The sequence below is a fragment of the Vipera ursinii genome, assembly GCF_947247035.1.
Source record: "Vipera ursinii genome assembly, chromosome: 9".
NCBI lineage: Eukaryota > Metazoa > Chordata > Lepidosauria > Squamata > Viperidae > Vipera > Vipera ursinii.
The window spans coordinates 14794510-14817988 of NC_139523.1; the positions used below are offsets into that span (position 1 = coordinate 14794510).

At 40.6% G+C, this 23479-nt stretch overlaps 1 protein-coding gene across 1 annotated transcript in view; it reads left to right on the forward strand.

Annotated features, from left to right (window-relative positions):
* Positions 1-23479, forward strand: part of PTPRU (protein tyrosine phosphatase receptor type U) — a 330295-nt gene that overhangs the window by 203342 nt on the left and 103474 nt on the right. The window contains exons 9-10 of the mRNA XM_083370035.1: positions 17714-17823; positions 19914-20115. Of these exons, the coding sequence (XP_083226161.1) occupies positions 17714-17823; positions 19914-20115 (312 nt within the window). The remainder of the gene's footprint in view (positions 1-17713; positions 17824-19913; positions 20116-23479) is intronic.

Sequence of the window (23479 nt, forward strand, 5' to 3'; positions counted from 1 at the left end):
ATAAAAACCTTGCAACGTTTAAGGTTTTAAAATCCTTCCTTGGCTTTTCTATTTTAGGATAGTCCATATACTTCAGAGACTACTGTTTATTTTTCATTCTTTCACAACACAGACTGAAGATTTAATAACAATAGCAATTATTCTAATTATGTTATCAGCTACTGACTTTTAGTCACTGGCTTCATACCAATTAATTAAGCTCAACACATCGCTCCATGGTAAATACTAATGATGACCAAAAGCCTTAATGTCGGTCTGCCTCTGAGGTCTCTTCTGTAATTGGGTTATTTATTACTTCTGCCCTGAATAAGCATCATTTCCTGTTGAAAAGGATATTTATATTAACAGATGGTGCATGGCCCTTTACTGGCATTCTTCTGGTGGTACTTTTAAGACAGCTACATTGATGAGCCCATGGATACAGATAGTCCTCAATTTATGACCACAACAGAGCCCGAAATTGGTAAGCTAGGCAGTTGTTAAGTTAGTTTTACCCCATTTTACAATCTTTTCTGCCATAGTTGTTAAGCAAATCACTAATGAATCATGCAGTTCTTAAGTGAATCTGGTGTCCCCCCATTGATTTTGCTTCTCAGAAGTCGTCTGGGAAGGTTACAAATGGTGATCACATGACTCCAGGACAATGCAACTGTCTTAAATACATGCCAGTTGCCAAGCATCCAAATGTTGATCATGTGACCATGGGGATTCAGGTTAAGTGTGAAAGCCAGCCATTAGTTACTTTTTCCACAGCCATTGTAACATTAAATGGCTTCTAAAGGAATGGTTATAAGCCAACGACTACTTGCAATTGTTTCTGTTGAGGGTCATCAGTGGATTGATCCAGCAGATCATTCTTTAGGGAGAGAAAGATATGGACTAAGTGAATGCCTTAACGCTCTAACATTGTTTGGTGTCTTAGTATTTTGATGCCACCAAGTAGTTGAGGTGCTGACTAGAATCATTCTTTCAATGAATAGGCTAGTTGATTCCTGGTCATTTTTACATTGCACACCTTCAGAAATAATTTCCATCCTATTTCTGCATCACTCTGTGCACTAAAGAAAAAAAATGTGCCAGAATTAGCATTTAAATTGAAAGCATTTAATCTAAAATATATATTTTTATGCATTGCATTGTGAGTTTACTTTCTTCCCTCTCTCAGCTGACCTTGTCTTGGTTGCTTAGAAAGTTGAATTGAAAAGTGGAAGGATTAAATCTTAGAGGTATCTCTGTATCTCTGTATCTGTATTATGCCACTTTCGCAAATATTAGTTATGGAGATGCCATAGTGATAATGTTGGAGAACCATGTTCCTGACTATTGACACTGGTTAGTCTAAACCTCTGTTTCTCTTCTACTGTGAGAAGCATCGGTTGCTACTATTGAATAGTTAAGTATCATTATTTGGAATAAGGTCTTGTTTGTCTAGTGAAACGATGTTACTGCAATATTGTTCATAGACTTTAGGGCGGTGGGTTGAGCACAGACCTTGTGTGTTTCTCCCATAATTTGCAATTAACTCCACTTTAAAAGTTCAGAGTAAATGCCAACATTAATCACAGGAGAATTGTTTAGGTTTTCATTCAGAGCCTTATCATAAGACTTTACAATTCCAGGTTACATTGTAATTAATCTCCACATTTCTGTTTCAGCTTTAAGTATTAGCAATTAACCTGGAGGAGCTTGTTACTGCTAAAGACTCAATTGGAGAGACGATATTACTGGGCTTAATTTTAATGACGCCCACATTTCTCTGGAACTACTCTGTGCTTAGTTCATAACTTTCATGCACAGAGCATGAGCAGACTCAGGCTATTTGCAGTGGAAATGGTCAAATGCCATTTCAGTTGGAAATGACACACAGAGGCTGGAGATTGTGTTCTGCTGCAGTCACTGTGAGTGAAGCATCTCTGCCATGAATAGCTCACTGTAGTCAATCTTTTTTGGAGGCTACAGGTTTTGAAGAATAAAAAAAATATTGTGTTGCTGACCCATTTGGTGAGCTACAGGGACTGTAGGGTAAGTCAATATCTGGACAATAGTAGGATCTCTGCCACTCAAGCAGTCCTTAGCCATCACCTTCCTCTCATCCAGAAGGATTAAAAAAGATTTCCAGATGAATGTAATCTTTTGCTTGCACTATGAACAAATCTATTATGACATGTTAAAAACAAACGAACAAACAAGCTTGTTATACTGTATTAGCCAATAGAAGGTTGAACTGAGTGTTTCTCAGCTGAAATGGAACTAAAGTAGCTATGCAATTATTCTAAAGCAGGGGTGTCAAACTGCCGGCCCGCGGGCTGGATGTGTCATCCCAAAGTCACGCCCACCCCATTGCCACCAACGGAGAAAAAGCTCCGATACATTGTGCAACATCACGTGACGTCACGAGTTTGACATGTCTGTTCTAAAGTCAAGAGTTGCATGAATAACTGTCCACAAGAGGAAAGATACCACACAGACCTGGTTTCAGCAATTTTGCTGGCTGAGGCAAAAGTTTAGGTTGCCTATCTAAGCTGCTGGGAAACACCCAGCTAGGGAGGGAGGAGGGAGCAAGCAGGGAATTAGCCTTGAATCAGTGCACAGTTGCAAAAGATCCAGGACTGGCTGCCCCCTCCCCTAAGCCCATGAAACCTTATCTATCTATCCCCAAGGGAAGGCAAGCAGTATTGGAAGATTTCTGTATTATAGGCAGAATACAGTAAAATAGTTAGCTTAAACTCTGCACGTGTAGATCTGTTTCAAAGATGCTTTTTCAAAAGGCAACTGGACTGTTTTTTTCCTTGAGGAAGAAGAAGACATTTTGCTTCTCATCCAAGAAGCTTCATAGGTTCTGGCAGGATCGTGGGGGGGTAGAGAGAGCTTAGTTCTGACAGGAAGTGTTGGGGGGAGGTGGTTGGAAGGATCATATTGTTTTGCAATCAACTGGTTTTAACACTTTCCCTGAGAGGTCTTGAGGCCACTTGGTGGCTTATCTGTGCCCTCAAGAGTCACCTACATCAGAGTGCAAATGAGGTAGAATCTTCTTGGAGCTGCTGAAAGGCCATTGTAGACAGGAGATACATGGCGTCTTATCCCTCTCCTCAGTGCTGGGATTCAGCCAGTTCGTACCACTTCAGCAGAACCGGTAGCTAAGTTTTTGTTGCCTAGGCCCAGAATGGACTTCCAGAAGCGGCATCCACACAGAGAACCGGTTGGTCACATATTTGAATCCCACCACTGCCTCTCCTCCTCTGTTGAGAGACTGCTGCTCAGTGTTAACATAAGTAGCCCCTTTTATCCCTCTTTCGAACCAATGGGCCTCTCTATCCAGAATGCGGACTGTGCTAAGATCAGATGACTGCAAAGAAATATGATCCTACCATTTCCCCCCCCCCCAATCCTGTTAGAACTAATTCCTCCATAGCCCCCACCATCCTGCCAGAACTGATGGAACTTCTTGGATGAGAAGCAAAACATCGTCTTCTTGTTCCTCAAAGGAAAAAACAAATAGTCCATTTTCCTTTTGAAAAAGCATCTTTGAGACAATTGTGCCCTGGATGACTGAGAATCTCCACAGATGTGTGTGGAGCTGGTTGTTTGTATCTGACACCGGCTTTCTGTTCATATAATGCAGGGGTCTTCAAACTCAGCCCTTTTATGACTTGTGGACTTCAACTCCCAGAATTCCTCAGCCAGGCATGCTGGCTGAGGAATTCTGGGAGTTGAAGTCCACAAGTCATAAGGGCCAAGTTGAAGACCCCTGTTATAATGAATAAACAGGAACTCTTAAACAGCATCCTTTATTGCCCTTGAAGGCCACAATGTTAGTTTAAAAGGCTTGAATCAGGCTACGCAGCCCTCAGTTCCCTCTTTTCTGGAACACCTGGCTGCCATCCCTTAGTTTTTTTCTGACTAACTTTAGGAAGCAGCTATCAGACTTTACCTAATATTAGGGCTGGCCTTGAAGATACTAGTTTTTGAGATCCAGAGCTTGAATTTAGCCAGATTTTGCTGTGTCCAGCTCTGCATTCCTAACCTATTTTTCCCCCTCAATTATTAATTTTGCCTGCTGTTTTTAACTATGTCATAATTGTTCCAGCTGTTTCCATCTTGTTCCCTTTTACAGTAGTTCCAGCTGTGCTTTCGCTCTACTGTAAGGCCTCCAGCTGTTTTTCTTATTAACAAGGCTTTCTTCTTAGCCTTTGAGTCGAATATGATGTCTAATCTACTGCGCTGTCTATGTTTCTCCAGGGATCAATACATCTTTGTCTGAACAGGGCAGTTCTGTAAATTGTACGTGTCTGTTTCAATTATCTGCCTATCCAATTTATTTAATGTGGCAATCTCAACCTGTCCAAGACTGGTTTATGAAACTTCATTTCTCATATATTGTTACTGTCCAAGGGAACTCATTAGAAATTTACGCTTTTGAGAAACTGTTGAGTCCTTTTTCATGTATAAATAAAAAGTAATTGGTTAGAAAAGTTGCTCTGATCTGAAGGGCAGAAGCAAACAAAAAGACAGTGTCTGATGATCTATTACATTAAAAAAAAATCTTCCTGCAAGTGCTAAATTTTCTTTCTCTCTCTTTCTGAATTCTTTCTGTTTCTGTCAATCACAAAGGGTTACATACGCCTATATGTACATAAGGCTGTTTTGCCCATTATAATCCCTCTCCCATCCCCCATCTTCCCTCCCCTCCCCTCCCTTCCCCTTCCCCTCCCTTCCCCTTCCCCTCCCTTCCCCTTCCCCCTCCCCTCCTCTCGGTGTGCCTTTGGGACATTCTTGACTCCTGGTGACTGCCTGAATAAGTTCCTGCAGTTTTCTGAGCAAAATTTTCAGAAGTGGTTTTCCGTTTTCATTTTCCTAGGTTTAAGAAGCAGTAATTTGTCCAAAGTCCAGCTGGCTTTTTGCCTAGGGCAAGCCTGCAGCTCACAGACTCCAGCTGTCTACCCTGGTGTTTTTAACCACTGTACCAAACCGGTTTTTCATAAGTCTCCCTAGTGTCACCAGAGTTTATTTCTTTGATTTATATTCTGGCTTTCTAAATAGTCAAGGTGGCTTAGACAAGTTGAATCACTAAAACAGAATGTAAGGGGGGGGGGAAAGTTAAAAAAACAAAATCCCTTCAGAATAAAATTAATATTGAGGAAAGTTCTCTTGACTTTCCCAGTCCGTGGATGGAACCACAGAAATGGGAATAGCGTTCTTTGAGCAATAATACTAGCAAGCGGATATTGCTGTAGACCAAGAAGGCAAGGCCTTGTGGGGTGCCAGTTAAAACTGGTCTCTTCATCCCAGCACATACGAGCTCCTCTGAGCTCCTTCCCCCCATTTGGCTTCCCCTTTCATCATCAAACTGGCTGATAACTGCAGGAGACTTTGTCAGGGTTTTTTTTGGCCCTAGCTGAGCAGCTCAAAAGCTGAGTTGCTCAGAGGCCATCTCCTTTCCTAGTTTATTCACTTCTCACTGAGATCAATGATAGGGGAAAATAAAAGGAATCTTGGCTGTCATTTGATCCTTCAAAGGTTGCTCCAAAAACAGTAAGTAATGGAAGCATTTTCCATTAAGAAATGGAATGGCTCATTAGCAGACCCTCCTCCAATGCCCTGCCCGGTCTTAGCCTCGCCAAACAATCAGAGGCTTTCCAGAGGGAAATGATGCTCATTCACTTGATTTTACCAGTCTGAACTTCCAAATAGCTGCATCCAGGATTGCTTTGATGCTCTTACATTTTCCTCGAGGATCAAAACTTGCTGAATTGTTTTTCTTTTTCTTTTGCTGTTGAGGGTGAGATGTTTGCGTATTTTTTTACCACATGCTTGTGCATCACAGATTGGTGCTAGAACTGCGAGGGGAAAATTAACTTTGATGTCCTACCTTAGAACATGAAATTCAGACCAATTGACAAGAAGAGGTACCCTAGCCTGCTACAGAGAACAAGACAGAAGGAAATAAAAGGGGAATATGAGACAGAGTAAAGAGGAAGACAATGTTGAAAGAGAATTTATTTATTTTCTTTTTTATTTGTTTTTTTACTTACTTACTTACTTGACAGCTTTCATGCCTAAGGTAGGACTAGAACTCACAGCCTCCTGGTGATTGGCCCAAAGTCACCCAATTAGCTTTCATGGCTAAGACAGGACTATCAGTCTCCCAGCTTCTAGTCTGGTGCCTTAACCACTAGATCAAACCGGTCTATCCACTTGTTGTCATGATCTCAACCACCTCTTGATTAATGCTCATGGAATAAATGTGCATGGCTCCTTTTCTGAATGTTGGATTGCTTTATGAACGTTACAAAATACATCACGCAATGCTCTTCTCCATCTTCTGTGGAACAAGGACTGTTTTTAGTAGCACTGAGAATGTAATTATCATTGGGGAGCTTCTTAGAAATTTGAATTGCTTTGTAGGGATTATGTTGCTGAGAGCTTAATTTGGGAATACCATATGATCTTGTTAAGGTTTAATATAACTATCATTTCAAAGCTGGAGAAGTGTAATGGTTGAAATGCATTGTGGTCTCTTGGCTGAGTAATGCAAACCAGACAGAATATCCTGAAAATTGGTTTCTTTGTATCTTCCTGCTTTAGATATCTCAGGTGCATCACAAAGACTTGTAATAAAATAGAGCATTTGCATAGCGCTGAGAACAGATGAAAACCATACATCTGTTTCCTTGCCCAAATACATATATCTGCCCCAAAGGTTTGCATAATTTAATAAGTGCTTTGTGCAGGACAACCTGCTTCTGATTAAATTAGATTGTAAATCAAGTGGAAATACTTTATTTGCATGGTTTTTTACAGCATATCAGATTGTCCTCCCCTAATTTCTCTCACCAAATAATAGAATCTTATTTGAACATTGGAGAGATTAGTTACAGGTATTTAGAGTGGAAAGCGGATCACTTGTATCCAGAAATGGAAAAGAAACCCAACAGAGGCCTAAGACATGGAACATCTTCCAGCGGTTCACCTAAGAAAACAGAAATATATGCATCTTAATTCTCACAACTAAGCTCACTGCCCAAAGGAGCCTTGGTTGCGCAGTGGGCTAATGCCTCCTTAAGTAACACCAGCTGCCTGCAATTAGTGCAGGTTCGAGTCCCACCAGGCTCAAGGTTGACTCAGCCTTCCATCCTTCCGAGGTAGGTAAAATGAGGACCCAGATTGTTGGGGGCAATTAAGCTGACTTTGTAATAATGCCGCTTGGGTGTGTGTGTGAAAGCCCTAATAAGCAGGCATATACATAGAATGAAGGCTACTGCTAAGCACATTGGTTTGTGCTTAAATTGTAAGCCGCCCTGAGTCTTCGGAGAAGGGCGGGATATAAATGGGATTAAAATAAAAATAAATAAATAAAATGTTCCCAGCTTCATGCTATTGGCCACTGAGTTGTTCCATCTCCTGTATCTATTATTCATTTATTCTGCACCCGGGTTTCTTCCGCTGATTTAAAGGCCAGTGGGATGCTCTTTTGATTAGTGAGATTCTAGAAAAACCCAATTATCCTGCAAGTGGTTATCAACAGTTCAAAATATTTCCCAGCAGTTGCCTGGTGTGAAACAGCAGGCTATATGCGTTTGTGATTTCTCGGGTCCCGTGCTCAGGCATTTTAAAAGCATGGGGGACAATAGTCGAGATGCATCTTGCCCTTGTTGGAAAGAGTTGTGTACTGAAGATCCCAGGGAGAAATTGACAGTGGAGATAATCTACAACAAAAAGAAACAAACCTTCATGCCTTCTCAATACAAAGGTGAATAACCTGCAGTCTATGTGCCCCGCTCAGTCCTCATATTATGCCTCCAAGGTTATATTGTTAAAATTCAGTGACAGCATCTAGAAATTTGTAATGCAAATTGTTTTTTTTGTGTTCTAATCTGGTCTTTTTAAAAAGCAAAATAGTCTTATATAAATGAATCTTTATTTACATTTTGTGTTAAAAACACACCATACACCAACAAAGACAAAAAAAACATTTACAATATACAAAAAACGAAGAAATCAAAAAATTGAAAACCATTTCAAAAATTTCACATTATATCTACTTCTAAACTAACAATTATATTCCACTCATTAAGTCTCATAACTATTCAACTCCAAAGCTTATTCATTAACAAAGACTATATCACTTCATTTTTGACCAACCTCCAAGCCACCCTCATTTCTTTAATTTTTTATCCATCCAAATATACCATTTATTCCATGATAGAAATGCTGGTGTCTCTTCTTTACCCTTCAACTTCTTGGTCAATGTGTCTGCTTCTGCACAATCAAGTATTCTCCTAATTATAACTTCATCCGGCGGGGTATGATTTGCCTTCCAAAATTGAGCATACCCCATCCTTGCCGCCGTTAAGATATGTAAAACCAAATACCATATTTCCTTCTTAATATTTCCAGGCCTGGAGCCAAGCAGATACGTCTCTGGATTAAGATCAACTAAACACCCTCAAAATAGTCTTCTGTTAGGCTTACGTGTTCTCAGACCACAAAATCCAAGAGAGGATGTTTTGGCTTTTTCTGATTGAATGACTTCATGAGGCCAGGGCCCCACCCACCATATCTGTTGGGTGCCCTAAACATTCTCTTACTTTTTATTCTTTCCAACCCAACAGAATGTTAGGGAAAAACTATGCAAACTGCTTTGGCCCTTTGCCTGTCTGTCTGCCTCTCCATCGATCCATGCACATGCAATATGCTTGCACATGCCCTGGCTAGTCCTTGGGGAGGAAGTGCAGACATCCGTGCTTAGAGAGAGACTCAACACATGACATCATTACAGCACACAGGAGACAATACAAATACTCTTGTGGCTGAGGCTAGTAAAGGGGATGGAAAGAATTCCAGAAGCCTTGCTCCGCTTGCGTACTTTCTCACTCTCCTTTCCTACACTATCCTCTATCAGAAAGATAACTCTGAAAGCTGAACAGAATGGGATCAGATTTGGTGCTGGAAGAGTTTGAAAATGGGTCAGGTTCAGCAAGGGAAAACGATCCAGACTCCCCCAATCATCCAGTGCATTCCTGTTCCAAAGAACCCTCCTTCATTCCTCCGAATTACATGAGCCAAAGCCACCCTATTATGAAAGGGTTAGGAAGGTTGCCAGCAGCAATGCTGTGCATGCTTTCCCTAACATTCCAAGTGCAGAATCTGGTTACAAAGTTGCCCACTCCTGTCCAAAGACAAAAGGGTCCTTTCCCTTTTCCCCTTCCCCTCTCTCCCTTCCCCTTCCCCCTTCCCCCTTCCCTTTCTTCATTTTGTGATTTGCCAATCCAGGGAACCACAGGAATTCTAAAAATAAGTTTGTTACTTATGAGTAATGTAACAGAATCTTTAAAGCCCAGGAAGCAATTTTCCTGCAGAACAGATACTATTTAATGGTACCAAGGTGGAGAATCTTTCTCATACTTTTCCCACCTGGATTGAAGACTCTCTTCTTTATTGACCCTCTTTCCTCCCTTAAGTATCTTACTGCCTTCTCACTGTTCAAGAATTCACCTTTCCCATCCTTCCTTCTTTTTCTCCTTTCTTCAGAATAAGTGCAAAAAAAAAAACAACCATGATCTGACCAAGATGATTCTTGTAGGGGATGGTAGACCTTTCCGTCTGAAGGCCTAATTTGAATTAAAATGCTAAAAAAAAAATGATTCATTTGTTGTAATAATTTACTTTTGAGGAAGGTGTACTTCAAATGGGAGAACCTTGAACTTCATTGGGGCTGAAGCAGGGGAAACATTCATGTTAGAGTCATGATTGCTTCCCCTAGATTTGAAAAGTCATAAAATTTAACTATGAGCAATGTCCTTAAGGGACGCGGTGGCTCAGTGGGTTAGGACGCTGAGCCTGTCGATCAGAAGATCGGCAGTTTGGCGGGTCGAATCCCGAGTGCCGCGGAACAGAGTGAGCGCCTGTTACTCGTCCCAGCTTCTGCCAACCTAGCAGTTCGAAAGCACGTAAAAAATGCCAGTAGAAAAATAGGGACCACTCCGGTGGGAAGGTAACAGTGTTCCGTGCGCCTTTGGTGTCTAGTCATGCCGGCCACATGACCACGGAGACGTCCTCGGACAAGCGCTGGCTCTTCGGCTTTGAAACGGAGATAAGCACCGGCCCCTGGAGTTGGAAACGACTAGCACGCATGTGCGGGGGAACCTTTACCTTTACCTTTAATGTCCTTAAGGTAAGATGAGGTTGATCCTCAGCCAATTAATCTGTGCAAATGCCTTTCTTGTGGCTTGTGCTAAACTTTAAACCTTTAAAGCCTAGAAACCTAAACAAACAAAACAAGAACAAAGATCCCTTTCTAAGGAACCCTTTAGAAATCATAGTTTATACCTAGCTAACCTTCTGCTTGCTTGTGGTAGGCAATTTATAGATCTCAACATGGCCCCCGAGCTTAGTGCTTTGCTAATGATTACAATATAAAGAGAAGAATAACTTTAATGGGAATATTATTCTCCTTCTGACCCTGCCACCCTTCCCCCATCAACCCCAAACTATAGATTCAGAAAGGTGCTGCTAAAAGCAGGGAGTTATGTCTTTTGATTTCCACATTTTGCTGTTTGTTTGTTTTTTAGTTACTTTGTTCCTTCTGTGTGAAGGGTAATAGGGTTGCTTTCCCCTTCTAAGGTGAACGTAAATACCACGTTCTGCCTAAAATTAGAGGGTGCAGTAAAGCTTGCCTGGCAGATGATATTTTTCATGCAGAGCCTTCTCTGCAAAATGATTGCCTGCTCCGTTTGTCTTTAATGACATCCTTGAAATTGGGGGTTGAGAGAGAAAGTCTCTCTGTTAAATCAATAAATGCATAACTTCAGTTAAGTCTGTTGTCTGAGACGTTGTCTGTTATGATTATTATTGTGGGTTGCCAATAATAAGTGAGGGAGGGGGCAAGGTGCTTTGATAATCCAGCCAAATTGCCTAAGATTGCGTATTTACATTAGGACCCCACCTGGAGAATCAGAATAGCTAGTTGCAAACACTCCCAGGTAAATGGTAAGTGGCTGCCCTACCTGATAGAGCCTGGCTTGTTTCTGCAGTCATAAAGCCAGGTGCTGGTACATAACATCTAAGGGAAATTCGAAAGAGGAGATAGCAACTTGGTTAATGTCCCTTGAAATCACTGCCTGGCTTGAAGTCCCCAATACAGCAAGAAGCAACGATGTTCATGGTTTTAGTGTTTTCCCAGACATCCCCCCCCGGTGCTCAGTTCTACATCCATCTGACTTTTTATTCTTCACAATACAATGGAAGTTAGAAAGAAATTATAGAAAGGGCTGACGACTCTGCCTGTCCATTAGCAGGATAATCCTTCTAAAATCAAACATCTTTGAACCAGATTTGATAATGTTGAAGAACCTAGATCAGGGGTAGGCAACCTTGGCTGTTATATGATTCGTGGACTTCAACTCCCAGAATTCCTGAGCCAGCCATGCTGAGGGGAAAGGGAGAGGTTTCCAAGCTGAGCCATGCTGGCTCAGGAATTCTGGAAGTTGAAGTCCGCAAGTCATAAAAAGAGCCAAGGTTGCCTACCCCTGAGCTAGTAAAAGACTGAGATTCAGTATTGAACAGATCTGGCTTGGAACTGAGGGGGTGGGAAGGGAGGGAGGGAGCGAAGGGAGGGAGGAAGGAAGGAAGGAATTAATTTTGAAGATGATCAATACACAAGAGAGGCAATTGGGCAGAAGTGCTGAATGTTCCCAATTGCTCCATTCAAAGACCAGAACAGTTTGGATACAGTTTGTGCTCTGGGCTTCTCGGTGCACACATACACAGCACAGGGTATGAACAGAAATACAGAGATGCAATATAGCAGCTGGCTGTACGGAGGAAAATAGAAATGACCCCAATGATCATATCCAGTAAAGAATTTTGAAAAAATTCCCAAAGCCACATTTGGCATGCTTTTGCATTTCATATTTTATTTAAAAGCTCTTTTAATTAATCATAAATAAAAAATTAAATAAGGAAGTTAGCATGCTAAATAGAACAGAACAGAACAGAACAGAATAGAACAGAAGTAGAATAATAGAATAGAATAGAATAGAATAGAATAGAATAGAATAGAATAGAATAGAATAGAATAGAATAGAATAGAATATTCTTTATTGGCCAAGTGTGATTGGACACACAAGGAATTTGTCTCTGGTGCATAAACTCATCTCTACCAGTGTATTTCATATAAATAATAACGCAGAATCTTTAGGCCTGACTTCCCATAATATTAACCAATTTAAGTTCTTTATCCTGTAGCTTCTGAGAACCGTAAATACAGAGGAAGGGGCATCATAAAAGAAAAAAAAAACCTAACGAGTGTAATCTGGGAGGGTTGAAACAGTTCTGTAGCACACACTTTCCTAGTTCCTTCTTGTAGGGCTCAAAACATTTTTAAAATGATGAATAGAGATGAAGCATAAAATGTAGATATTTCAGGATTCCATAATATAAATGCTTCATTTTATTAAAACCTCAACTTGGGGAGAATTATTTTGCTGTTGCTCATGTCCTGATGGTCTAGCAATTATTCAGGCATACCTTTTGACCATAACACTATATCATGCTAGTTGATTCAATTGGAAAAGCAGGACCAGAGATTGAGCATTCGAAATATATCTTGTTACTTTTCAGCTACTGAAAAGTTCTGTTATCTTCCCTCTCCATCTTCCATAGCTTCTCTTTTTGCTTCTAGTTAGTACGGGTAGGTTGGTTGCCTTGGTATATGCAAAATGGAATTAAGCAGTTCCTATAAAATATACATGAGCAAGAATTGCCTGCAGATCCACCAGACATATATTTGTCTGAGTGCTAATTTGCGGAGGATCCAGGGGCTTCTATCTGGTGTAATCAGCCCACAGTGCTCAGGATTATGCAAACACATTCAGGTAATGGAATGGTGTGATTTTTTTTCCTTCGGCTGTTAACATTTCTGTTCTCAACATGTTCCTTCTAATTTGATGTGAAAGTTCCATTCCTCAGTTCAGGACCAGTGTTCTGAAGTTGATGTGTTACAGCTCTTAGAGTGTTAAGAGAGATCAGAGAGGCCTTGACATTTCTGAGCGTTGATGTTCACAAGATTTTCTTGGGCAGTTTCTTTTCTGAGCAACAGCTTGAGCAGGAGGACAAACTTGGAGGAAAAACTTTTGGGTCAGAAAGAGAGCTGACTTTCTTTTCTTAGGGCCTTGAAGAAAAGATGGAGGATGAAGAAAACTGTGATTGAAAAAAATCTTATCTCCTGGTTTCCCAAATAAGGCTGATGTTATATCTTTTCTCATATTCTTGCAAGCATACATTTTAGATTTTGAAATTTATTGAGATGTAAACATCTTGAGTGGCCGAGTTCAGGGGTCCCCAACTCCCGATCTGTGGACCGGTGCTGGTCTGTGGCCTGTTAGGAACAGGTCCACGCAAGTGGCGGGCGAGCAAGTGAAGCTTCCTCTGCAGATGCAAAGGATCTAAGCTGCATGTGAAACCATCCCCCCCCCCCCCGCCCGATCCATGGAAAAATTATCTTCTACGAAACTGGTCCCTGGTGCCAGAAAGATTGGAGACTGCTGGCCTAGTGAGTAAAGAAACTGGTCTCCCACTCGGAAAGTTGAGAGTTCAATTCCAGGTAGTGGCAGATGTTTCTCTCCCTGGGCACAAAGAAAAAATACCTGCTGTGAACTTCATGTGGCGTCAGGAAGGGCATCCGGCTAGTAAATGCTCAGCTTCCAGAGATGTAAAACGGGAGATTTTTTTTATTGAGATGGAAACGTAAAGGTTTCTCTTTTCTTGTGATCTATCCTCTCACAAATCCCATGCCTCTTCTTCCCTATCTGAAGAAACCCTATAGGGGCCATTCTGTCATGATAACCCACCCATAGGATATATTTTAAAACTGTAAGATGTCAGAGAGGCTCCTAATTCCCAGAAGATGACCTGTGCTTGGTTACCTTTTGGAAAGGTTGTCCAAGAATATCATAGCCCACCCATGAAAAGTTCACCCATATATTCACCATTGTGGGAATAGAACCTGAAATATTGATAGAAGAGAATATTGGTAGCTCAGTATAGAACTGTGGAGTCCTTGGTGCTCTGTGAGCTTGGTGGTTTTCTTGTAGACATCTCATTACCAAACAGATCCAGCTGGACCTGATGATATTACCTAGTTTGGTAATAAAATGTCTGCAAGAAAACAACCAAGCTCAGAGAGCACCAAGGACCCTACTTGAAATACCGTTAGCAACCTGGAGTCATTGTTAAGATGGGCAGCTATAAAAATTGATTAAGTAATTTATTTTGAATTAAACTGAATGAGAATAATAGGGGGAACTCCCCTCAAACAAAGCTATTGTTTGGACAGCCCTAAGGTAAAACAAAGAGTAAAAAAGATCTTCATGCAGTTCTTTTTACTGTTTCATTATGGGTTTGTTTCCCATAACTGTTTTCAGTTTAAACAGGCTCTCGTTGAAGTATGTTCTATTGATTTTGATTGAATTAATTTTTTAGTAAGACCGCTATACGGTTACAGCCTTCTTTTAATTTCCATTTATGAACTACTTCTATTTTGAGTAAGAGCATCTGGGTTATGTTGCTCTTTCCCTAGAGGAGGCTAAGTTATTTTCCTCTCTTCTTCTTCTTCTTCTTTTTTGTTAGATAGCTGCTGAAGGTGATAATATGCCATTGAATTTTTGATGGTTAATGTTGCTTTTATATGTTTAGCATATAGCTTTGCTCGCCTGGCTGAGTTCCAATTTTGTTTTCCTTATTGTGATGTATGATTACTCTTATTATTTTTATATGAACATCAGCTTCAGGGGGCATTCCGAACATGTATTAAATAAACAAATGATCCATGCATAGTTTTAAAATGATCTTTTGCTCAGAGGATCTCGAAAGTCCAGTAAGAGAAATGGGGGGGTTGAATAAGCCATCTATTTGGAAGATGCAGACTTTCCTATTACGCTCTCAGCAATGTCTGGGCCCCACTTGATTTAATGATATGAAAAGAAAATCGCCATACAGTTCTGCCAGGTTGAAATGGCAGAATCCGCCTGATATTCCATTGCAATAATTATAATGCCCTGAGCACATTGCCATAATAGCTAAGTTCCAGAGTAATATACAAATAGATTATACTTGGGAAAGAAGCGAACTAAAAATGCAAGTAGTTTTCGACTTACAAGAGTTCATTTAGCGACCGTTTAAAGTGAAAATGGCACTGAAAATGTGACGTGACCATTTTTTACACTTATGACCGTTGTAGCATCCCCATGGTCACATGATTAACATTTGGATGCTTGGCAACTGGTTCATATTTATGACGGTTGCAGTGTCCCGGGGTCATGTGATCCCCTTTTGCGACCTTCTGACAAGCAAAGTCAATGGGGAAGCCAGATTCACTTAACCACTGTGTCCCTAATTTAACAATTGCAGTGATTCCCTTAATAAATGTGGCAAGAAAAGTCGTAAAATGGGACAAAACCCATTTAACAACTGTCTCGCTTAGCAACCTACATGCTGGGCTCAATTGTGGTCATAGATTGAGGACTAACTGTATGTGTGAACTCAGGAAAGTTGTGTACAGCAGTGTTATGCTTTGCATGGAAATGGATGGATGGATCTGGTTTGCAAAATGGTCTAATTCACAAATTGTGACTTTAGGTGGCTAACATAGGATGGAAAGCGCAAAGCAAAAATATTGAAATAAATATAAACATGCAAAAACCCAGTATGAATTAGGACACACTACAATGCAACCATTTCCTCATCAATCCTCTTTACAAAAGGAATGGTAGTATGGTGAAAATTATCCAGCATAGTTTCTTAAGGAGAGGATGGATTTCTGCCTCTTTAAGAGCAATGGAAACTCACCCCACCCTCAACCCAATATATACAGATAATCCTTAACTTACAACCATTCATTCATTTATTTATTTATTTTATTTATTTTATTATATTTATATACTGCCCTTTCCCTGAGGACTCAGGGCGGTTTACAGGGAATTAAAAACCAAAAAATACAAAAGTTAAAACCAGTTTAAAAAAGATTAAATTTAACCCTGTGCAACTAAAACCCCGCTTAAAATAAATTACTCCTCAGCCTGGGCCAGAGAGCTCGAAGAGCCAGGTCTTCAGGCCCCAGCGGAATGAATGGAGGTCGGGGGCAGTCCTAAGCTCCACTGGCAGCTGGTTCCAGAGGGCAGGCGCCCCCACTGAGAAGGCCCTAACCCTGGGCATTACCCGCCGGCAATCTCTTACCGGTGGGACCCTGAGCAGACCCTCCCTGTGGGAGCGCACTGGACGAAGGGCACTTGATGCTGGCAGTGGCCATTTAGTGGCCATTTAAAGTTATAGTGGCAATGAAAAAGTGACTTAGGACTCTTTTTTGCACTTACGACCATTGCAGCATCCCCATGGTCAAGTGATCAAAATTTGGACGCTTGGAAACTGGCATGTATTTATGATGGTTGCAGGGTCCCGGGATCATGTGATCACATTTTGTGACCTCTCTGATCAGCAAAGTCCATGGGGAAGCCAGATTCTCTTAACAACCATGAGATCAACTGAACAACTACACTGATTTGCTTAACAACTGTGGCAAGAAAGGTAGTAAAATTTGACCAAACTCACAACTGTCTTGTTTAGCAACGTAACATTTGGACTCAGTTGTGGTCGCGTGTAGAGGATTACCTTGTGCATTAGAAAACAAACGGAATGAAGAAACACAGACCAGATTAGCATCCGTAAACGTTGGGAAAGTTTGTCTATGAAGATTCTAAGTCATCTGGGTCATGCCTGTTCCAAAGGTGTTTTTTTCAAAAGGCAACTGGACTTTCTTTGTTTTCCTTGAAGACATTTTGCTTCTCATACAAGAAACTTTCTCAGTTCTGACTGAAGAACTGAACTGAAGAAGCTTCTTGGATGAGAAGTGAAACGTCTTCAAGGCAAGCAAAGACTGTCCAGTTGCCTTTTGAAAAAGCACCTTTCGGATGATTGGGAAAGTTTGCATTAAAGCTATACCTCTAATGGGAAGCATCCTAGACAAGTATGTGCCATTTTAGTTTTTTGTTAAAGTACTAAAGAGAATGGAATGGAAGAATTGAATGCACATGATTTAGACAGACATCAGTGTTAAATTGATATGCACATCTTTCTGTGTCCAAAACCTCGCAAAACATCTGGTTGAAGATATGAGAGTATCTAAATGTGGAAAAAAAAAAGTTATACGCTCAGTTCTGTACAGTGAAGTTGAAAATCCACTTTCCATGGCTACACTTGATTTTTTGCATGCTTTTTCATGTTTTTAAGAAACTTTATTGTTTTTAAATTAGAGTTTTTGTGTTGTTTTGCTGTTTTTATATTGCTTTTAATGGCTTGTGAGTGGCTCAGAATCATATATTTGAGGTGGATGGCTATATAAATTGATATAATGCATAAATCAATAAAGTTGAACACAGCAAATGCATTTCCAAAATTCATCTTCTGCCTGTTCATGAAAAATATGAAAAAGGCATAGATTTCGAGGCTTGGATTCAAGACACGTAAATAGCCCTCACTTAGGTAAGCTAGGAGGCAATTTTGAACATCCCTAGGATTGGCTTAAGGTTCTTTTCGTGATGTTCCGAATTTTAGTTTCATTTGATGTTCCTTCATTGCTTGTTGATTTTAGGAGCAAGAAATGTGTTCTGATTATCCCCCCACTCTCTCTCTTTCTCTCTCTTCCACCTACTCATTTAAGTTCCTGGAGGCATAGCTTCAGAGTCCCTCACATTTACCCCCCTGGAGGACATGATTTTTCTGAAATGGGAGGAGCCAGTGGAACCAAATGGTCTCATAACACAATATGAGGTATGCCGTAAGATCATTTTGGGGAAGTGGATATTGTGCCTGTTTTTCCCTTATCTCGCTTATCCTTCTGCCCAAGTCAGAAAAAAAGGCCCTGTTAATGCATTAATTGACATTTTCTATGGAGATGAACAATAGCCTTGAACTATAAGTGAATTCTTGCTTAGAGATGTCACATGCATATGCTATAACAATGATGATCTCCGGAGAGACACTCCATTTTAAATGAAAGGTAAGAGAGAATGCAAGTTTTAATGGGATGCTACTCACTTGGGTGCAAATTGAATTTTGAATTTGAATTTATTGAATTTATATACCGCCCTTTCCCGTAGGACTCAAATATGTATCTTACCTTCCTGGTTAGTAAAGTACAGACTGAAGTAATGTTGGATATGGTTACTGCCTGGATAGCCAAATCAACAGAAAATCCCAAGGAAGTTAATGCCAAAGCACTTTTGTATTGTGGCCAAGCATCAGAGGTCAAGCTTGAGTTTACATTGATTAAAATGGTCTACATATTGGGGCAGCACTTTAGTTAAATATTTTATTTTGTGTTAATGGGTAGACAAACGAAATATTGCAGCCCTCTTTCTTTTGTTCTTTTATCAAGAGGTCTTTCTGAAGAATTGTGAACCAATTTGTGATCAGAAGCAATGCTTCATCAGTTTTGTTTTCACCAGCTGTCATTGCTCATTTCAGCCTGTTAAACAACAACAACAAACATAACACAATCAAACCTCTTATCCAAGCATCATCAATATTCAACATACCCAATTAATGGCATCAATAGATGCCAAATTATACTCATTGAAGAACTTGAAAAAGACCTGGACTTCCATATTTCCCATCTAGTTGCCACGCTTCTTGGGAATTCTGGGAGTTGTAGTTCCCATGTACCTGAAGGATGTCTGGCTGGGAAGTCTTTGATGGGGGTAGCCATTTATGATGAATCTTTCCTGAACGTTGAGCTTCAGAAATGTCAGGTGCGGAAGACCAAGTCTACACAAGAGGATTCAGTTAAACTGATTTATAAAACCCTACACACAGGAATCTTTTCAGCTAAGAATTGGCACCTCATTAGAGTTAGATAAGGGTCAATGGTACTCAAGGTGGATTAGTTTTAGTTCTCTTGTGGGCAGGAATTTTAGGCTGATCCCCCTTTTCACACCAGCCTCAGATTCTGCCGTTCCTTCTCCTAAAAGGGATCCCTTAAGCTGTAATGCCAGGTAGGGTCCTGGGCGGGTGGGCAGAAACTGACTTTCAGTTTCAAGGACTTGCACAATGATTGGGCTGGGCTTTGTCTGTCGAGCAAGTGCAGCAATAATTGATTGGCTTTTCTGTATTCTCAGCCAGGCGCCAAACGGAGAGTGTTTTCTTTGCTTCATTATTGTCCTCGGATAGTTTTTGAATAGGCCTATCTCTGCGTGTGTTTTGGCTTCTCCCAAACGCAGCCAGCCAAAACCTCCCTTCCCTCATTCGGGTTTTTATCCCATGCCTTTGCCCTCTCTGGCATCAACAAAAATTATTGGAGCGGGGAAACTGCCTACTGAGAAAGTCGACTGATGCTTATCTGCACAGCTCTTCCCTGCCGGGCTGAAGGCTGCCTATCGAAGAACTGACATAGGCTCTATTGTAATTCTGGAAGCCTTCCCCCCCCCTTTCTTTAATAGTCTTGAAGATTAACGGCAACTTTATAGTTCCCTCCAAGCCTATTGTCTGGACGGCAGAATGCAAGCTGTTTTCCTGGCTGTATCCGAAAGTTCTCTCCAGCTCTTGCTGTGATGATCAGTCAGCTTGGCTGAGAGCCACTCTGGGTCCTATGCAGATTCTTGCCTTTGATGGAATATTCCCCTTTACCAAATAATACCCTGCCCGATAGAAAAGTCATCATTAGGAAGAAGAATGCCCCGCTCTTGCTTGTTTCCTCTGTGCAAAGATTGTTCATACTGTATTGCAGTATCTGGTCATGGTTGAAGCAATGTCTGAAACATACAGTTTATATAAGGGGGAGGCTATATAAATTCAACAAGCAGATAAATACGTCCTGATCCCTACATTCTGATGATGTCTTAAAGTATATCCCTTTATCCTAGATCAGCTACCAGAGCATTGAATCCTTTGACCCAGCAGTCAATGTGCCTGGCCCACGACGCACCGTCTCCAAGCTCCGAAATGAAACTTATCATGTTTTCTCCAACCTTCATCCTGGGACGACCTACCTTTTTTCAGTAAGAGCACGAACTGGCAAGGGCTTTGGTCAAACTGCTCTGACCGAGATCACCACCAACATCTCAGGTAGGTTGGGAGAAGAGAAATGCATTCGTTTTCTGCAGCATGTCGGTCTCATTCAGAATCAAGGAGCGTTTGAGTGTAATTGCTCAGTGCTAAAAATATCCCTTACGATGATCAGGAATGGCTTCAAAGGTAGGAGATAGGGTTTCTAGATGAAGTTTTCAGAGGAAAGCATTTGTATTCTCACTCTCCTAATTACACACAACACCCTCCATGGCTGCTCTCACTTCTAATCTGAAAAAAATATATCCATGGGAGGTGTTCCCTTAGAATGCATGAAACATGAGATCCAGGCTGGCTACAGAGCACAGCAAAGACACTTGTGCTGTGAAAATACAGCAGTAAGACCCATCCTTGGACATCTCATCCCAAATACATACAAATCCACCCATGAGAATTTCAACAAGATAATCTCCCCTTATGGGGTGGGGTGTGGGGTGAAGGAAAGAATACAAAACAGTCTCTCTCTTTTTCTCTTCAAGTTAAAGGTGAACCATTTTTAAAAACTGAGAAGAAATTTGTCATCAGAATATAGTTTTTTGATGTGTTCTTGCAATACTGGTGCCTCATCATATGGCTTCCATCTGATACTTGGCATTCTAGTGAGGATTGTGCTGAAAACCAATATTTTGACACTATGTAGTCTATGCAAAGGTTTCCCAGTGTGGCAACATTTAAGATATGTGGACTTCAACTCCCAGAATTCCCCAGCCAACATGACTGCTGGGGAATTCTCGGAGTCGAAGTCCACATGTCTTAAAACGTTGCCATGGTTGGAAATATATTATGAGCATGTTATGTTGTATGCAAAAATATAGGAGCTACCGATGTGGTATACATTGGCTCCTATAAGTTTTCATTTTTCTCAGGATTGACATCTTTAGACTTTCACCCACCAAATGGTACTCCTCTCAGATGTCCATCAACACACAAAGCCTCTTCCTCATTACTACTGCTCTTAATACCTTTCCAAGTAACTAAAATAGATTCAAATACCTCTTCCTCTCTGGGATGCCATTTACACTTATCTGATTGCAGTTAAACAATGCATCAGCATTGAGATGTGAAAGAGTAGGTTGAGAGATGGGAGAGATTCATTATCTCTTCTAGCTTGTTATTTTTCCCTGTTCAATTTTATCCCTGTCAGAAGGAATTTTCACAGTGACACCAGTGCACAGAAGACCCTTCTCTAGAAATAAGAAAGCAGGGGATGGGTGGAGGACAGACTTAAAACTGTGCAGAAATCTGCAATGAGTAGTGAACTTTCTTGAAGGGTTTCTCTTAAACTGCAACACTGAAAGTTTGTGAGAGCTCCATAAATAGTAATTTATTATGAGGCAGGTTAAGGGCCTAGCACAGGTTTCAAGGTGAAAAAAAACCTGGAAAGTTCTACATCTAGGTTAACATCACACCAATATTTATGTATGTTTCATGTTGACACATCTAGTATCCGGATCACATGAAGTACTGGAAAAGTAATGGAAAAACATTCTTGAATATTATCTGCAACATAGTTTGGTAATAATTCTGTAATAGTAAATAAATTTCTTCTATTGATTCAAACTCAATTTTTAGTATTTTTAGCCACTGGAAAGGAATGGAGAGGCACCTTCTCTGCCCTCATTTGTAGATATAGGCCAGAGTGCAGTTGCATTACATCATTGAGACTGTACTGTCAGCTTGCTTGTTTGCTAGACGTGACACAAATTGTGAGGTATAAAAATTCGGAAATTTGCATCCTCAGAATGCGGCTTCATGTCAGTTGTTCCATAGAAGAACTCCTACTTTACATATTCTCAGCCAGATGTAAGTTTAACTTGCCACAGCATAATGACCTCCGTTCATTCCGCCGGGACCTGAAGACCTGGCTCTTCGAGCTCTCTGGCCCAGGCTGAGAATTTTAATTTTAATTTTAATTGGGTTGTTTTTACTTTTTCAGGGACTGTTATAATCTTTTTAATTGTTTTTAATTTTTGTATTTCTTGTTTTAATTACCCTGTTAACCGCCCTGAGTCCTTCGGGAAAGGGCGGTATACAAATCCAATTAAATAAATAAATAAATAAATAAATAAATAAATAAATAAATAAATAAATAAATAAATAAATGTACTGCACTGGTAAGATCACACTCGGAACACAATATCCACTTTTGGTCACCACAATACAAAGTGCAGAGAAGAGCAACAAAGTGAATCACGGGGCTGGGGGCTAAAACTTATGAAAATGGTTGCTGGAACTGGGTATGTTAATTTAATGAAGAAAAGGACCAGGAGTGACATGATAACAGTCTTCCTCTTCCAATATTTGAGGGGCTGTCACAAAGAAGAGGGGGATAACCTGTTCTTCAAAGCACCTGAGGATAAAATAAGAAGTAATGGATAGAAACTTATTAAAGAGAAATCCAATCTAAATAAAGAAGAAATTTCCTGATAATAAGAACAATTAATCAGTGGAACGGGTTTCCTCCAGCAATTGTGGATGCTCCATCCCTGGAGGTTTTCCAGAAGAGATTGGACAGCCATTTGTCTGGAATGGTACGGGGTTGCCTGCTTTAGCAGGGGATTGGTCTATAAGACCTTCCAACTCTGTAATTCTGTAACACAGCATGCAGAAGATCCACTTCATTGCCCAAAAGATAATGTCACATCAACAACATCCAGATGGGGAAGGAGTAGTTTACCAGCAAGGCAGTCCTCTTTTGATTGCTCCAAAGGAAGCTTAGGATTCAAAATTCCTTTTCTTGAGTAAGGTCTCGGGCTATCAGCTGTGTAAAATGTCTTGGGTTTCTCTGAATTTATGCCTGTAATTTTTTTGGGGGGTGGGTGCAATAATCTGGCAACATATAATGCATCTAATAAGGGATTAAGGATGTGCGGTTCACAATAAATCTGTTCCGCTTTGCAGCCTCTGTGGACAGGGCAGTCTTTCCATCTGCTGCGTATTTGATAGATTTTTGTTTTATTTGCAACTCTCACTGCTCTACGACATTTTTGAGAGAGAGCAGTGGGGACTGGGGAAATGGCTATGATGGTGAAAAAAGCCTAATATATTGGATAGCTGAATATATTCTCAGCATAGCATTTTTTTCTCTCAATTCCACTTTTCCTAGGCAATGTTAAAAATGCGTATTTTTATCCCAAGTAATACTTTCACAAAACCTATTTGTTTTTTTAAAAAATGTCTCGTATTGTTCAGCGAAAGATGCATACTCATGTATTCCATTTAACATCAATCTCCGTGATACAGCTATGGTCCCTTTTGACAACTCTTTCAAATCTGCTCCCTCTGAAAACTCTAGTGAAATTCTTTCATCTCTCTTGTCAAGCCGAGTTAGCTCCCCAGCTTTTCAGGACCCAGCAAACCCACT